Raw genomic sequence first — 18,398 nt, 5'->3', positions numbered from 1 at the left:
ACAGATCTGACCATACAGCTGGCGTCAGGACCAAGGCTGAGCCTCACTGCATGGCCGGTGTCAGGACCAAGGCTGAGCCTCACTGCACGGCCGGTCTCAGGACCAAGGCTGAGCCTCACTGCATGGCTGGTCTCAGGGCCGAGGCTGAGCCTCACTGCACAGCTGGTCTCAGGGCCAAGGCTGAGCCTCATGTCAGACATTCTGATTCTTTACAGGGAATATCTGCCTGGGTGTCACAAACAGCACACCATACACCACATCGAGTGTGGACTTTCCAGACAGAGGTCTCCAGCAGGCGGTGGTGCCTGGCCGGCAGAGGGAGACAACCTTTACTGACTTCGTGTTATCATGTCTAAAAAGACACACAGAAATGATGAAAAGTCACAATGCCATTAGAAATGAATGTTGAAAATCTCTAACTGCAACACAGATGGCACTGGTGAAACCAGACAAGGTCTTGCCCAGTTTCTTCCCTGTAGGGAACAGGGCAGCCCCAGCCATGAGAATGCAGAAGGAAAAGGTTTTTCTCTTCCCCACTCTATTATTCTTCCCTCAGAAATGCTGGGCTCACACCAGCCACAGATTTGGAAAGTCAAACGTTTGCTAAATGGGTGTTAAGGAAGATTGTAATTTTTCATGTGTACTAATTTACATAGAATGTCAAAGAAAAATTCTTAAGAAGGTAGAAAAAAAAATGTCAACTCAGCCCAGACGATCCATGCCAGATGCATATGGATTAGACTGTTTTCCAGATTTACACCGGAGAAGAGCTCAGTAGCACCTAAAAAGTCAGAACACAGAGTCAAAGGTGACTCTCACTCTTTGTCTGTGGCCAGGTATCAGGTGTGGGAGGCGTTCTCCTTCCTGAGGTGGGGAACTGTGAGGGTCAAATGGTGCAGAATAAAGAAAAGGGAAGTCACACTAAAAACAAAGAGAACAGAATTCTAAAAGTTCAAGATGAGGTCAAAAAGTGAGATGAGGGGGCTGCAAGGAAACTAAAACTAAAATTAGAAAAATTTGGGTCAGGAAAATTGAGGAAAATGTGGGAGGTTCTCCCACAAGGCAGAGGAAGGTGACACGGAGGTGTAAAGAAGAAGATGAGCCTTCCTACCGGCTGGGAAGAGCAGCGCTTCGACAGAGAAACCGGAGTGGCTAGAGACACGATAACCAAAGACAAAGAGGACGAGACTTCTGTGTAGGAAAAAAGACCCGAATGTGAAGACTAAAAAGGATTTCCCACATTCCAGGGAAAATAATGAAACATCTAAATATGTTGTGCTAGAACCTTTGAGTTACAGGAAAACAGAAATTCCACAATAATCTAGTAATAAGGAAATAAGTTTTGACAAAGGATAAAAATTTAGGCTGATCTGAAGCTTCTCCTCCTTTCTGTCTGTTGCTAATACTTAATGTTTAATATTTCAATGTGTTTTTTTAACAACCAATATATTTTTGTATTAAAGTGTATCTTCTACTTTTTTTTTTTTTTTTTTTGAGGCAGAGTCTCACTCTGTCACCCAGGCTAGAGTGCAGTGGCACGATCTCAGCTCACTGCAACCTCCACTTCCTGGGTTCAAGCGATTCTCCTGCCTCAGTCTCCCGAGTAGCTGAGATTACAGGTGTGCACCACCATGCCCGGCTTATTTTTGTATTTTTAGTAGAGACAGGGTTTCACCTTGTTGGCCAGGTTGGCCTCAAACTCCTGACTTCAACTGATCCGCCAGCCTCAGCCTCCCAAAGTGCTGGGATTACAGGGGTGAGCCACTGTGCCCGGCCTTATCTTTTACTTGAATATATTCTACACTGACTTATGAAGGCAACTCAAAATTAATGGCTCAAAATTAAAAACTCAACATGTAAAAAAAAGTAATCTCTAAAATCAGTTCATCCATAGCTAGTTCTAAACTACTATCAATTTGATGATAAATTCAAATTAAGTGATAAAAATAATATAAAGAAATACTGGGCAAATAGTTTGTAGGATCATAAGCATTTAGTAAATTGCAAAAAGAAGGCTAAAAACAAAATGTAGCAGCATTACACATGATGAAATGGAAGGATATTATTTAGGAAAAAGGAATAGAAACACTTATGTTTCTGGAATAAAAGAAAAGACATGGTAAAGTTTTCAAAATGGTGATCAGTTTGGAACGAACTGAATTTATTATATTTAAGCTTCATAATGGCAGAGACCATACCCACCTTATTCATTTCTATATTTTTTAGCACCTTACATAGGGCTTCACACATGGTAAATACTTAATATTGGTTAAAGAAATGAATTTAATTTTAATAGCGAACCAATGAATTTCTTTTCAGTAGAGCATCAAATAAAATAATTCTGAAGTTCGCATATAAGAAGAAATAGATAGGTGGTTTTAAAAAGGAAGCATAGGGAAAGGGGATTTATTTTTTAAAGTTGCTAATAATAAGCATATTTCTGGAACTACCTGACATCTGACTGATGCAACCATCAGTAGTGGATGGGCACCTTTAATGCACATTGGTGTGTAAGATAATTTTATACTTAATAAAGATGTCATTCCAAATCAGTAGAGAAAGGAAGACTTCCACAATCGATGGTGCTGGGAAAAATGGCTTAATCATTTTTTTTAAAAATACCCAAATAAATGAAGAACAAATATACATTTCCAGAAAAGAAATCTCAAAGGATAATTTATCAAATTTCTCACAGTAGTTACCTACGGGTAGTGTGATGTGCAATGACAAGGGATTATTATTTTCCATACTGCATAGGTTACTTTTTAAACAAGAAGATGGTTATTAAGAAAACACTGGAAGTCTCTAATTTAAGTTAGTAGATTTATCACATTAGTTTGTTTTCCCTCCAGAAACCTAATTGCAATGATAATAAAGAAATAAAATATATGTACAATAATAAAGACAACAGGGGAGGGCTGAGAGATTTCATGTTTCTGGAAGACAGAAAGTAGATAGAAGGGTCATGGGGGTGAGTCAGGCTGGAGGGCACAGCAACCTGGACACTTGCAGAGCTGAAACCTCAGAGAGAATCATAGGGACTCAGAGCTCCAGGTAAAGCATCGTATGAGACTCAGAAATGCAGTCCAAACAGAAGGAACAATTGAAAGTATATGGATGAAATGGTGATAAATGAAAAGAAAACACATACATAGATATATTATTTCAAAATTCAAAAAGCTTTTGGAAAGAAAAAAAGGTGATTTGCAGAGGAACAAGTATCAGAAGTCTATTCTCACGCTGTTATAAAGAACTGCCTGAGACTAGGTAATTTATAAAGGAAAGAAGTTTAATTGACTCACAGTCCTGCAGGGCTGGAGAGGCCTCAGGAAACTTACAGTCATGGTGGAAGGGAAAGCAAACCCATCCTTCTTCATATGGTGGCAGGGAGAAGTGCCCAGCAAAGGGGAAAAAGCCCCTTACAAAACCATCAGATCACATGAGAACTCATTCACTATCAAGAGAACAGCATGGGAGTAACTGCCCCCATGATTCAATTACCTCCCACAAGGTCCCTCCCATGACACTTGGGGATTATGGAAACTACAATTCAAGATGAGATTTGGATGGGGACATAGCCAAACCATATCACAGACCAACATGAGGTTTATCTTTAGCATCTCAAAATGCTGGAAGCAATGGAGCTATACCCTCTAGCTTTGAGGAATAAAGAGTTAATAAAAACACTACAATTCTACATACAGCTAAAATTTTAAATGTGTGCAAAAAGAGACATTTTTAGCTATTCAAGAATTCAGAAAATTTACTTCCTGCACTCCTTTCTTAGTAGATCATCCAGAGAATGCACTCCAGACAAAAGAGGGAGTAAATCACGATCTATGAGATCTAGGAAACAGTTGCCCCAACATGAGGGAGCAATGTGGGGAGGTCCCAGGATGGCCTTAGTGTAGATGTTGGAAAAAGTAGTCCAGACAATACCAGGGCTATGGAGGGCACTCAGAGAGACAGATTTGGGGAAAAGGGCAATGCAACAGAATAACCATGAGGATTTGAAAAAAGGAGAGAGAGGATGTAATAAAATTAAATATTTCAGGTAAAAAACAAAAGCAATTTAAAACTCCAGGAAAACAAAAAGTGAAACAAAATGAATTGCAATCACAGGGCACTCCTTAGCTCTATCATGATAGATAATCCCTTAGTTATGACAAAGTAAATGCTATTTATTGATTTTAATCTTTTAGAATCAACCTATGGAAAAGTAAGGAAGGTTTAGTTACAATTACAGGACAGAGTGTAAATGCCATCAACCTCAATGATGCAAAAGTAAAAGCAAAGATGCAGAAGTTGCTGTGTGATAGGGACAGGAAAGGGACTTGTAGGAAAGGGCAGGGGACTAATCTCAGTTTACAAATTGGGAAGTTAAGAGCTCCTCTCTGTAGTTAATGTAACATGAACAAACTTGTAATAGTATTTAAATGTAAAAAGGTAACTGACATAGAGAATAAAATCCACATATAAATGGAGGAGGTAGATAGAATAGGTAGGAAGGTAAGTGTTCTGAATTCTTGTGTATCATAAAAAGACAATAAATAAGAAAAATATTCATTTAAAAACAGTGAAATGTGCATTTTGCTGAGTGATTTACCATATAGGATGGTATATATCAGGAGAAAGTGTGAAAAGAGTGAAAAGTCATCTCCATCTGGGGGTGGGATGGGTTAGAAGGAGAGGGAAGAGACTTGTTTTTCAATATAGACTCTTCCATATTACTTTATTTTTAAGCACTAATATGCAATACTTTGATAAAAAAGAAAAGCAAAGTTAAAACTAAATAAAACTTAACAACAACAACAATAAATAAACCCACGGTGTCATGGAGAAATATTTCAGTGCCTCTGAATGAGGCTGAACCTATTGGCTAGCTCTCACTGGTACACGGGCGGAGATGTCCTTCCCCACACACCTGATCATGGCTGCTTTAGATGCTTCCAGCCAGACCAAGTTCATAAGAATGAGATTTTTTTTTTCAAGCTCCTCAAGAAATAAGTTTAATTCAAAGAAAAGAAGGCAGGAAAGGGCACAGAAGCAGCAGGATATTTAATTAATAATGCCCACCCATTCATCTGATAAGGGAATGGAAATGATTAAGTCTTCATGAAGGTGGCAAGATCAGATTAGACGGGTGTGTGGACTGAGGTAGGGAGCTGGTGATAGGACACACAGAATCTGCTGCAGACCTGAGAGTTTGCTCTTTTTGTTCAGGGAGCCTGGATGGAGCTCTCCAGAGTCACCCCTGCCTGACTGTGATGGGCATGGTGGTGGCTGACCCCACAAACTCGGGACAGGTAAGGGTCTCAGGTATATTCTCAACAGTGACCAATACTTGAGCTGGTTTTCTCACCAAGCGAAAACCAGACTGCCCTGTAACTAGAATCTACATCAGCTCACTGAGTGTACATTTTTTTTTCCTGTCCTTTCAGAAAAAAAAAGAAGGAACAAGTATGTTGCTTTGATTTAACAGTGAAGTGTTTCTTTCTCAGAAAACTGTGCTTGAGTGTTAAAGGCTCTGGTGTGCTGAGCTCTCTGCGGGCTTTGCTTGGAGAAGCTTCTGTGACTTCTGAATTTTATAGAAGGGTGGGGGCTTGGTAAGGTTTTCCTCAGGCAAGTGTCCGCGCAGCTGGGGCTGAGGTCTGCCTCACTCTTGTCCTAGGTCTCTCTCCTTATGAGGGCCTCTTGTCCCAGGAGAATGGTATGTTCACAGTGCAAGTTGTAGTTCAATTCCCTCCCCAGAGGCTGCTGTCGAAGCTTGGATGTGCACTGTTCACGCCATGCAGGAGGTTCCATGTTGGGCATGAGGCTCACAGGCAATGAAACACACAGGACCCCTTGCAGCAACCTTCTCCAAGCAGGAAAGTCCCAGTGGCTCAAGCTGGAGCCGAAAACTCCCCTTTCCTTGTGCAGTTCCCCAGGTGTCTTTGCCCCTATAGAAAATGATGAAAATAGGGCAGAGAAGAGCTGTCTCCGATCTGATAGCCTCCAAGAAAGCCATGTTTGTCAACCTGTCCTGTGCCCTTTTCCAGCCCTTCTGGTTCCTGCCTCCTCCTTCACAAGGTCCAGGCCTTACCATTCTTCCTCACAGTCCTGGGTTGGCCAGGCGGGGAGCTCCTTGAGACAAACAAAGAGCAAGGAGAACGAAGTGCTTCTACTCATGTATGTTCTGTCCCAAGGCGTGGGACTTGCAGATGCCTGTCGAATTCCCATGCTCCGAGTAAGATTGTCTCTCGAGGGGACAAAGGGAAGCATCGATCAGAGGGAGACTCTACAGGAACGTTATAATGCCAGAACACTCAACGTCAACAGAAGGCAGTCATGAGAACAGGTCCGACTGCTGGGAGGTGTCCATGCCTCACAAAGGGAAGTGGAGGGAGAGCAGAATCCTGTGCTGCAGGAATGGCTGCCTGCTGCTCAGGGAGCCGCAATAATGCCACACGCCACTGACCTGCGCTGCTCCCTGTAAACCTGTTGGTGTCTGCATGGGTGACACATCCCGTGTCATACACGGACATCATCGGCACCACCATGACTGTACTCAGAAGGCACTGCCGCCTAGAAGGAAGCATGGGCAGAGATGAGAGAAGACCCTGCCCCTGTCCTGTGTGAGCTGTCCTGATTTCGCAGCAATCACAGGCAGTGTTGTCACCCTCGCCCAGGGAGGTCAGGCCACCCAGAGACAGCAGGACAGCCATGAGGACATGAGGTCTTTGTGGCAAAGTCAGGCAAAGTCCATGCCACTAGGGGAGAAAGCAGGTGGTAGAAACAGCCTCTACTCCCATCTCTAATGAGGCAAGTCAGGTTCTGACAGTGTGATTCCTGTACCAGCAGCACCTGGGAAGGTGTTAGGAACTGCATGTCCTAGCACTTTGGGAGGCTGAGGCGGGTGGATCACCTGAGGTCAGGAGTTCCAGACCAGCCTGGCCAGCATGGTGAAACCCCATCTCTACTAAAAACACAAAAATTAGCCAGGCGTGGTGGCAGTTGCCTGTAATCCCAGCTACTCGGGAGGCTGAGGCAGGAGAATTGCTTGAACCCAGGAGGCAGAGGTTGCAGCGAGCCGAGATCATGCCACTGCTCTCCAACCTGGATGACAGAGCGAGACTCTGTCTCAAAAAATAATAATAATAAAAAAGAAAAAGAAAAAGAAATGCAAACTCCCAGGCCTCACCCTAGACGCTCTGAATCTGAAACTCTGGGGGTGGGGACAAGCAGTTCCTGGCTTAACAAGGCCCTAGGTGATTCCAATGCATGCTTGAGTGGAGAACTACTGATTGGAAACGAACGATCCTCTGTGTGGCAGCGGGTGACCACATGAGAATAACTCCAAGCGCTATTTAACTATAGATCTCCATTTCCAAATCTGCCCTTACTAAATGTTCTTTGAATGGGTAAATATATTAGTAGGCAGGTAAAGTACTTTAGAATAAAGAGAAATTTGGTAGCAGTTAAAGGAGAGGAGTAAATAGGATTTGAAGTGGAATCATTTTTTAACATAAGGCTGGAGCTGGGTGCTGAAAGACACAATAATCTGTCAAGATGAAGAGAGATACTGAAGCATTTTGATAATCACAGAAAATAGATGGTCATATTTTAATAATCATCAAAATTCCATTTTAAAAAGAGCATGATACCAAAATATTAACAGGAAGCAAAGATTCCTGGAAGAAATGCTACCAAATTTCTCTTTATTCTAAAACACTGTATCTGCCTACCAATGCACTGAGGCATCCAAGCGCATCTAGTCAGGGCTTGGCATGTGGGAGACACGGTTCTAGGTGCAGACAGTGCAGAGATGGGCAAACCACTAACTTCAGCACAGGGTGGGGACTGCCATGGATTACGTAGGGGAGCATGTGCAGTGGCACAGCCTGGCTGAGGAAACGTTATTACATTCCATGAGTCCCCGGCCAAAGGTGCCTTCAAATCAGAATATAGTGACTCTTCCTGGTGAGAAGCATATGAATTTTTTATTAGTCCATTTGTTTTCCATAAAATATTAATAGAGCATTGTCTCCATCACAGGGATTAATGTGCTGTGATACTTCTTTGTGTTCCAAATCCTGGCAAATGTTCTGACAGTTGTGTGGCAGTAAAGGGCGAGGGGAACAAAGCTGGTTTATCTCATGAAATAAAGGTCCCACAGTTAACTCTGGTATTTTTTAGCAATGTTTATCCCATGGATTGAGCAGGGGCACAAAAATGTTATGAGAGACCACATTTTAAAAGATGATGTGCTTTAATAGAGGGCACCGCTGAGCAAACTGAAACGACCCTAAATACCAAGTGCTGCTCTACTAAAGTGTACAGTTCCACATTTGAGTATGCTCTCGGGCAGCCATGCAGTTGCATAAAAACATCTGCAGGCAGAGTGCACTCTACAAAACAGAAAAGTGACGACTTAAGACAAATTACTATTTGATGTCTGTTTCCATAATTTCACTTTCCATGTAGGAATAGACCATGTTGCCTTTCCCTTCCATTTCAAGGGCTGGCTATAATGCAGGGCCGGCTGTCAGGATGAGGGAGAACAAAGTGAGAGGGGGTCACAGAGAACGTGCCTTAGGGACTGCGGCATACTTTTTCAACAATTTAATGCTGTGAACATGAAGAGATCCAGTGAATAGGAGTGGTGGGGGTAAAGCCATGTTGTCCTTTTCCTAGCCATTCATTTTCACACACTCAGCACCCATCTATCTATTGGTCCATCAGTCTGTCTGTCCATCCATCCATCCAGCTACTGTTCATTCCTCTCACCCATCCATATATCCATCAACCATTTTTCCATCCATTCATCTATCCACCCATCCATCCATCATCTCTCTATCCATTAATTCATCCAACTATCCATCATCCATCCATCTACCCATCCATCATCCATCCATCTATTCATCCACCCATCCATTCATCATCCATCTATCACCTATTCATCTATCTATCCCCCTACCCATCCATCATGCATTTATCTATTCATAATCCATCCCTCCACCCACCCAACCATCACCCATCCATCTATTCATCACCCACCTACCCACCCATGGACTCAACCTGTCTCCCCAATATTTGCTCATGCCTCAATTCATGTTAACACATTTAAAAACATGATGCTAGGTAAATTTTGCCAAGTCTCATTTTCCTGCAGATGCCATGAAATCCATGTACTGAATTTGCTACCTGTGGTCCATGGGAAGAAACTGCAGATGTCACTTACACACTTGGAGTTTACCAGCATTGGCTCACCAGCCCAGTGACTCTGCCTTGGCAAACCTTGTCCAGTGTTTCAGTGTTTTACTGACAATTTCAGATGTCAAGACTGTTTTGCTAGCTGGAAGATATGGCTAACAGAGGTGTTTTATTGATGAGGATGGTGATGCAGAATCCCATTTTATTTTTCTGATGACTCCTGCTCATTGTAAGCCTGCCAAACAGCCAATCATTCCCTGCATTTACAGCGTCTTCAGAACAATCGGGCTGCCCTTTCAAACACAGGCCATGACAATGTAAAATGTACTTTCTTCACCAGAAACTGATTATTCTGACAGCTGTGACTCAGATTTCCAGCCTCCTACAGCACTGAACATTTTTATTAATGATCCCATGATCAACAGGAACTTTGTGAATTTCCTTTTCTGCGCATCAGTAAAGATCCGGCATTTCTCTAGTCTGGAGCTTCTCCATCACCCTAGTCACTCGGAATGGCTTCTCACCCTAATGAATAACAAAGACCCTGCCCTGGTCTGATGCTGTAAACACAAGGCTGTAAACAAAGCTGTCTGCTGGAGCCAATCTCCTTGAACTGGTGCCCCCTAAGATGAATCCATTTGAGTATTTAGGTACCCAGATGATTTATTTAACACACAAGGTGAAAACAGAGATAGGACTACAGGTGAGGGGAACAGAGGACATTTATGCAATTGTAATTTATACCCAGACCACTTCCAAAAAAATTGGAAGACAAATTCAGATAAAACAATATATCTTCCCAGACAAAAGAGAGGTTAGGACTATGTTTAGGTAAGATGGCAGACTCAGGGATGGGGTGGGATGGGGGGTTGGGCATATCTATTATTTGTAAAATGCTGCTGCTGAGAAGGGCTTCTCTGCCTTGGACACACTTAGGAATCACCTAAAGATGTCTGAACAACCCCAACATCCAGATGGACCACAGCCTGAGGGAGGAAAGCAGGAAGAACAGAGGTTTTGCCAGCAAACCCTCCAAATGAGCTTTGTGCCACCTGAAAGTTCAAGCACAAAGGGAAATACAGTAGGCGTGACAGCTCTTAAACAATGCTGAGCAATGGCTGTGGTGATGGGAGACTCGTGTTCAAGTCCTGGTTCTACTACTAATTAAAAGTGCAACCACAGGCAAGTCAGGTAATTGTAAATGTGACAGGTTATTGACATTGTAAATGTGAGGCAGGAGAGCTTGTTTATGATAGGGAAGGAGGCAGAGGAGACCTCAGAATGGAGAGCAACAGGGACCAAGTGAGGGGTGACAGCGGTGGTGGTGGAAGTAGAAGTGATGATGGTGGTGGTGGTGGAGGTGATGGTGGAGCTGGTGGTGGTAGAGGCTGTGGAGATGATGGAGGTGGTAGAGGTGACAGTGGACCTGGTGGTGGTAGCAGTTGTGGAGGTGATGGATGTGGTAGAGGTAGTGGAGGTGATGGTGAGGGTGGTGGTGATAGTGGTGATAGTGGTGGTGGCGGTGGGGGTGGTGGTGGTGGTAGAAGTTGCGGAGGTAATGGAGGTGGTGGTGGAGGTGATGGTGGGGGTGGTGGTGATAGTGGTGATAGTGGTGGTGGTGGTGGGGGGGGTGGTGGTGTTGGTAGAAGTTGTGAAGGTAGTGGAGGTGGTGGTGGAGGTGATGGTGGGGGTGGTGGTGATAGTGAGGATAGTGGTGCTGGTGGTGGTGGGGATGGTGGTGGTAGAAGTTGTGGAGGTAATGGAGGTGGTGATGGAGGTGATGGTGGGGGTGATGGTGGTGGTGGTGGAGGTGGTGATGATGGGTTGGTGGTGATAGTGGTGATGATGGTGGAGGTGATGGTGGTGGTGGTGGTGGTGGTGGTGGTGGTGGTAGAGGTTGTGGAGGTGATGGAGGTGATGGTGGGGGTAGTTGTGGTGGTGATGGTGGGGTGCTGGTGGTAGAGGTTGTGGAAGTGATGGAGGTGATGGTGTAGTGGAGGTGATGGTATGAGTGGTGGTGATGGTGGTGGTTGCGGAGGTGATGGTAGATCTGGTGGTGGAAGTTGTAGAGGTTGTGGAGGTGATAGAGGTGGTGGTGGTGATGGTGATGGAGCTGGTGGTGAAGGTTGTAGTGTTGGAAGTTGTAAAGGTTGTGGAGGTGGTGTGGTGGAGGTTGTATAGGTGGTGAAGGTTGGAAGTTGTAGAGGTTGTGGAGGTGATAGAGGTGGTGGTGGTGGTGGTGGAGGTGATGATGGGTTGGTGGTGATAGTGGTGATGGTGGTGGAGGTGATGGTGGGGGTGGTGGTGGTAGAGGTTGTGGAGGTGATGGAGGTGATGGTGGGGGTAGTTGTGGTGGTGGTGGTGGAGGTTGTATAGGTGGTGAAGGTTGGGGAAGAGGTGGTAGTGATGATGGTGGTGGTTTTTTTGGGGGGTGCTCAAGCCATTAGGTATGAGAACTCTATTATTCTGTGTTGTTTTCATGGCCCTGATGACCCTCAGCTTTCCCAAAACTCATGCACATACCATGTCTTGTATCAATTGGAAAGAGAGATGGCTGAGTTTTGCATCAGGATCAGCATGGAGGTGTCATGGGCGGTGCATGTTGGGGAGAAGCCTGGAGGCGGAGGAGGCCATGAGGGTGTAAGCTGCCCAGGAGCTGGGGGCATCTGGTGTCACTGTGTGCAGTTAGAAGCCGTGGGCTAGTCAAATACACATGGGTGTGCTAGGTCTTCACATGGTGCTCACAGGAAAACAAGAGGAAACAGACATCTATGTCTGGAGCTCTATCTGTTTCTATCCTATAGCTTATCTGGCTCTGTATCACAATGCCATTTATGTAAAGTAAGCGTGCACATACCCAAGCAACAATACAGGCTTTACAAAAACACAGAGGAACAAGGGTCCTCTAAGCATTCGACATAGGTGCCTATGAGGTGGCGACGGCATGGGAGTAGGGACTAAAGTTGAAAAAGAGCAAATCAATAAAATGAAAGAGGCCTGCATGGACCAACCATGCTTCTGTGCCAGGAGCTGCACAGCATCTAAATCGTTGGTGCTTGGGATCAAAACAAATAAATGGAAGTAAAAGAAAATGAAAGTGACAGGCCTCTGAGCCTTTTGTGAGCCGTGCAAGTGGGTGGTGGAGGACTGAGCCCCCACACCTGGGCACAGGTGCATCAGGGACACGGTTGGTTTTGTGTCTTGGGTTCTGGGAGCCCTTTACCACCTCTACTTGCCAGGGAATCAGGAGAAGAGCAGCTGCGCTGCATCCAAACAGGATCTTTGGAGGCAAATAACAGCACATATCAGCACAGGGCAACATGTCTTCAGAATGATAGTGCTGGCTATCTGCCGAATCTTAATTCAACACACAGCTCAACTGCTCGGGAAAGGCCGGAGGAAACCGGCAAAATACAAGCGCATTTGTTTTATCAGTGCAGCTGGGTTTCTGTGTGAAAGCATAGAAACCACAGCACAGCGATTTGCATTTATTTTTTTCCACCCACAGGATAGACAGTGTTTATTCTTTCCTGGTCAGGTTCAGCTTACCAAGGCCTGGGTCCCTGCATTAGCCCGAGGAAGGCTGAGCTCTACTCTGGGCCCACCGCTCTTAGTTCTCTTTAACAGAACCGTTTCCCAAGAGGGCCTCCAATTTTGCCCTGGGATCCTTCTGACATCTGCAAAACCATCCTGAACACTTCCCACTCACCCCACAAGTGGCGCCTCTGCTCCTAGGTGTGGCTCCTGCCACACTTCCTTGTAGCCCCTGGCTACAAGCTGTCCAGGCCTCTTGGAATGTGAGCTCTCGTTAGGAGAGGCCACACGTCTTAATCACCCAAGGGCCTCACACAGCACATGCCACATGGATGATGAGTAAGTGCTTGCCAATGCAAAGATTTGAAAGTGCAGACTTAACTCTCCCTGCATCTGAGAACCATCGGAGAAGTCAATCTAGTTAACAAGCAAACAAACAAGAAAAAAAAATGGAAAATGAGTGGCATAAAGGTTAGATAGCAGATACATGAAATGCTTTCCCCCTTCCTCTTGGTTCGTGAGCTAGCCTGCTGAAATAAACCGCAGGCTTCCAGAAACCTCTGCATCTCTCCCTTCCTAGGTGCTCAGGGGCATGGCTTAGGGTTCATTCCTTTTGTGTCCCTCCACAGACGAGGTGTCTTAGTTTCAGTTAGTTCCTTTAGCATCTTGTGCTTGAGAGGACAAGATGTCATCCATGGCTAAATAGCGAGTAAGTTTTGGTTCTTAGAAAGGTACCAGCACAACTGAAGATGTCTCAAGCTTCAAGAATCCCATGCAAATAAGATTTTACCGGCTAATTTTGAAGTCAATACATCCATCCAGCCAAGGTTCCAGAGCCCTGCTGCAGAACTGGAGCCAGGGCCCGCCCCACAGGAACTAACGTCCCTGCCTCAACAACTTCGTGCTCTAGGTGGCAGGTGGGAAAATGAAAATGAAACAATTTAAAAAGTATCTAAAAATTTCACTGTGATGAATTGAAGGAAGAAAATGGAAGTGGGGTGGGGCTGCCATGTGAAATGTGGTTATCAGGGAAGTCACTGTGGGAACCATATATTTGATCAGGACCTAAGTTGGGGGGAGCCTCTGTGCAGATCCTCGTATGGGAGTGACCCAGCTGATGTGAGGGGGGATAGAAAAGGTGCATGGCCTATCTATCTGTCTATCAATTTATCTGTCTATCTATCTATCTATCTATCTATCTATCTATCTATCTATCTATCTATCACCTATCTATCTATCTATCTATCTATCTATCTATCTATCATGGGGGCTTCTGAGGCCACTGTAGGAAGTCTGGCCTTTACTTGGAGAGAAATAGAAGCCACTAGATGTCTGGGAGCAGCGGGTAGGTGGCCTGATGTCATTTAAAGGGTTACTCTGGCTGCTGTGTGGGGTCAGCAGTGGGTGGGGCAGGAGGGGGCAGTGCTGGTGGGCCAGGCCAGGGAGGAGTGGGGAGCGGCGGGGGGTTGAAGGCTGATGCCAGGCACCTGCCATGGAGGGTCCCCAGCACAGAGGGATGTAAAGGAGGGCCTGGGACCATGGAAGGTGGAGTTGCCCTGGACCATGATGTGGAGACTGCAGGGAGCAAGTGTAGACAAGGAGAGTGGGAGCTTGGCTTTGACTGGGTTCAGCCTGAGGTGCTGTGTAGACGGTGTCAGCAAATGGATCTGAAGGTGGTAAAGAGGCAGGTGGGATCACTGGGCCCTCCTCCAGGGAGATGCTGGGCTTGATTTCCAGTTGCAGGGGCGGTCTCAACCCCGCTGGGGTAGGCGTCTCTCCCGGATGGCTGAGTAACCCGGCAGACTCACCCTAGCACGTCCTTGTTCAATTGCCCCTATACAACTAGCTTCTCGACGGTTCTATGGCCTCTTTTTAAGAGCTCACTGGCTCCCTTATTAATTAATGAGTTAAATAAAGTCTTGGACACATATTGATTGATTTTGTCTGAGAATCACAATTTGACCATTTAAAAATTATATGGTGACCACGCCCAGTAGAGATGCTGGTTGGGTGGTTGGCTTTTTGAACCTAGAGTCCTGACCCAGGCCAGGCTGAGGTACACAGGTGAGAGTTGTCCATATACAAGGGGTACTTATAGCCACAAGATGGAATGATTGGAGGAGCCAGCCCTATGATCCGTGCCTTATCTCATCTAACTTTCACAACCGTCCAGGAGAGTAAACATGTTTATTATTAAAATTATCTCCATGTTACAGATGAGGAAACTGAAGCAGGGAGGCTGAGTAACTTGACAGCGTCCACAGAACCAGAACTTGAACCCAGGCAGTTGGCGAGAGAACCTTCACTTGAAACCAGTAGTCCTCAATCTGGGGACACTGGGCAATGGCTGGAGACATTTGTGACGGTCACAACTGGAGGGGGAAAAGGCAGATATTACAGCATCTAATGTGTAAGGCCAGGGATGCTGCCTAATGCTCTGTGGCACACAGGACTGCCCCCTACAGCACAGAATTGCTAAGCCCCAAATGTCACTAGCATGGACGTGCAGAAACTCTGACCTCAGCCGTGACACTGCCACCCTCCAGACCAGGTGGCCTCCTCTTCCACACGTCTCCACAGCCCTTGTCACACCTGCAGGGATTTACTTGCTGGTAATGACTTCTTCAGGATCCAGGTTCCCCTCCACACCGTGAACTCTACAGTTCATTCACCACCAAATTCCCAGCGCTCAGGCAAATGGCCAGCAAATACTAAACATCTGCTCTGCATTGAGTCTGGGATTTCTGATATATCTGTGCTGACTTTTCAAAACTCTCAAAGATGTGTGATAGAGAAGCAGTTTGAGAAAGTGTGACATTTACATGCTACAAATTTACCTTGCATATAAAATGCATTATTGCATTGAGCTTAGGAAATGAGAGCAACCAGAAAACCTGAAGCCCAGCAACCAGGCTTCAAGTCCTGGCTGATGCTAATTTTTCATTGTCCTTGAAGCTAATCAAGCCTGTGGAAACAGCATCGCCAAATTGACTAAACGAGATTTTCAATTAACTCAAACAGATGGCTGAAATTTTCCAGGTGACTTTCCATATTAATTCAGTGAGTTTGCTGGACCAGGCCCCAGGAGGCTTGGCAGGGATGGGGGCTGAAAGGAAAACAATAAAATATATGGAACTTCAGGAGAAAAGCCAAAGCAATCATCTGAACTTTTTTTTTTTAAATCTCAGCAAAAATATCACCAGCCAAATCAATTCAACTCTCCGAACCAGCGCACACCTTGGGCTGACGCTCCAGTGACCAGTCGTCCCTGGGACCAGCTGCTGGGGCCAGGTTCATTAAACCTCTAGAGACTCAGGCCCTCCCATGTTGGGGAGAAGACCCATGCAGGGCTTAGAGGGACAGGCAGTGCCTCATGCTTCCTAGAGCACTGGACTTCTGGGCTTCATCCATCCACTTGGGGATCTTACAATATTATAAGTTTCACTGAAGAAAGATGAGGGGAAGGAATCACAGTAGAATTCTGCAGAGGCCTCGGGCTTCTGTGCAGGAGCTCAGGGTGTGGGGCAAAGGTGGCATTGGAGCCACTTCAGGAGACCAGCACATCATTCAGAGAGGTCCAGAGTCACCAGGTGCTGGAGCATTCATCCCCGGCTACTAGTAGCCAGAAGATACTAGTAATATAGAGCTTTGAATGGAATAATAAAGGCCCAGGCTAGAGGTATAGCAAAATATGGGTTGGGTCTTTGCTGAGCCTCAGAATGAGTTATTCTTGGCTTAAATAGTGCCATTCATGAAATTTCAGAATCTATACATGAGTGGGTCCTGGCACCCCTAAAATCCCCTCCTCTTTTTGAGTCTCCCATCAATATTCTTAACAGGGAGAAGGCTGATGATGGTATAGCTGGACTCTGGAAGTATAATCGTTCACCATGCTGCTTGAATTTGGGGAAAATCCTAAACTGATATTCAGACCACTTCACTTCGATCCTAAATCAGTTGTTTTGATTTAGAAAAAATCGACCACAATCAGATGCTAATAATAATAACTCAATAACATTGTTAATACCTTCCACAGGGTTGTGACCTTACCAACTGGGAGATGTGGCTTTATTAGAATAGGATTTGCTACTGGCAAATTGCTCCATGCTCTAAAAAATGCTCTAAATACCGAGCACCATTTACGGAAGGTCAGAGTCCATGGATTGTCTTGGGAAGACCGCATCATTTCCTCTGGTGTCCCCCTGAGGCAGGCCTGGGGCCCAGTCATGCCCCTCCCAGAGGAGCCCAGCTCTCGGGAGGATAACCTGCACCTGATCTAAGGTAAAAAATAATAGTACTTGGTGAATGGTATTCTTTTCCTAGAAAACGGAATCATAAAGCCGTGAGGAAATCTTTAGGAAAGGTACCTTTTTCTTGGATGTTTTAATTCGTTGTAAGATAAATCTGATCCAGAAGAGACCATGTACATTGAACACTCATCTTAGTTTTTTTCTTTTTTTGTAACATGATAGAAGGAAGCAAACCTCATCCGTGGATCATCGGGCGGCATCATCTCCAGATCATGGGTGGGTCCACTTAAGCCAATAACATGTAGGGAAATGGTGGGGTTCTCACTTCCAGCCTGGGAATTAAAAAGGGGCAGAGACATGAACAAGCAGCCTCACGCAAGAGTGAACTTCAGCTCTGCAAAGCCTTTCCTGGGAGATTCCCAGGTGGGACTCCAGGACACTGGAGCTCCATATTAAGGAGCAGAATTAATGTGGAGAACAAATGGTTCATGTGTAGGGTTTTCAAAAGGACAAAGGGCTAAGTGGGCTGATTCTTGCTCTTCTAGAATCCCATCCGCTTCCCATTCACCCAACTCCCCGGTTTGGCAATGTCAAGTGAGTACTGAGCCCCTTGCTTGAAAGAGAAGATGAGAAGAGGACTGGCGGAGAAAAGGTGGATTGGATGCAAGGAATGGGAGAGTTGGAAGTGAGCAAATGATGGACATTGAGGAGCGGTGGCCATGCTCAGCATGGGGAGAGATTAAGTCCTTCAAAAAGGAACTGGGGCACTAATCTGCTTCCCTGCCCCCACTCTCTGGGGGACAAGTATGGGTCTGGGGAGAGATGTGGGGCTTCCTCTTCAGGGGGACTTCAGAGTCTTGTCTGATGTTCTCATTTCCACCCTGCAGAAGATGTTCAGGTTTACAGAGGCTATCAGGTCCACGACAAGGCATGTCAGGCAGGTTTGCCTATTCATGCCTCTGATTGAGGAGTGGGTGGGAATGGGGCAAGGAGCATCTGAATTCTGTCAGCCAGAATGTTGATTTTCTATTAAAATATGAAATCCCAAATCTTGAGTAATCTGGGATTTCATAATCCCAGCTTCAGAGCACCCTCAGAGAATTCACTGTAAAATCAAGGGTACCCTACTGGATTCCAGGTTATCACTCCTAGACTGGGGAAACTCCCACAAAAAGATAATCATGAGAACCATTCATCTCTGGGTCAGATGAAAGTCAGACAGCCACCAACTCTTCTGGCAAGTGGGGTGGCTGTGAACAGCTGGTAAGAAATGTAGAAGGGTTAGAAGGAACTAGTATCAATCCGGTACACTTTTCTCTATTTAATTATGCTTCCATCTAAAATCCTGGACCCTTCCACATGCTACAGACTAAGACCAATCAAGGTTAGCTGAAAAAGGAATGAAACAATTCTGTCAAA

The 18,398-nt window shown here is 45.3% G+C and overlaps 1 protein-coding gene across 2 annotated transcripts in view; it reads right to left on the bottom strand.

Annotated features, from left to right (window-relative positions):
* The window catches only part of DPP6 (dipeptidyl peptidase like 6), an 863,103-nt gene that overhangs the window by 110,858 nt on the left and 733,847 nt on the right, over positions 1-18,398 (bottom strand). For both annotated transcript variants that reach the window (XM_024249875.3, XM_024249876.3), the window contains exon 10: positions 17,214-17,311. In XM_024249875.3, the coding sequence (XP_024105643.2) occupies positions 17,214-17,311 (98 nt within the window). The remainder of the gene's footprint in view (positions 1-17,213; positions 17,312-18,398) is intronic.

The sequence above is a fragment of the Pongo abelii genome, chromosome 6 (assembly GCF_028885655.2).
Source record: "Pongo abelii isolate AG06213 chromosome 6, NHGRI_mPonAbe1-v2.0_pri, whole genome shotgun sequence".
Taxonomy (NCBI): domain Eukaryota; kingdom Metazoa; phylum Chordata; class Mammalia; order Primates; family Hominidae; genus Pongo; species Pongo abelii.
This window is presented reverse-complemented; position numbering and strand designations above follow the sequence as displayed.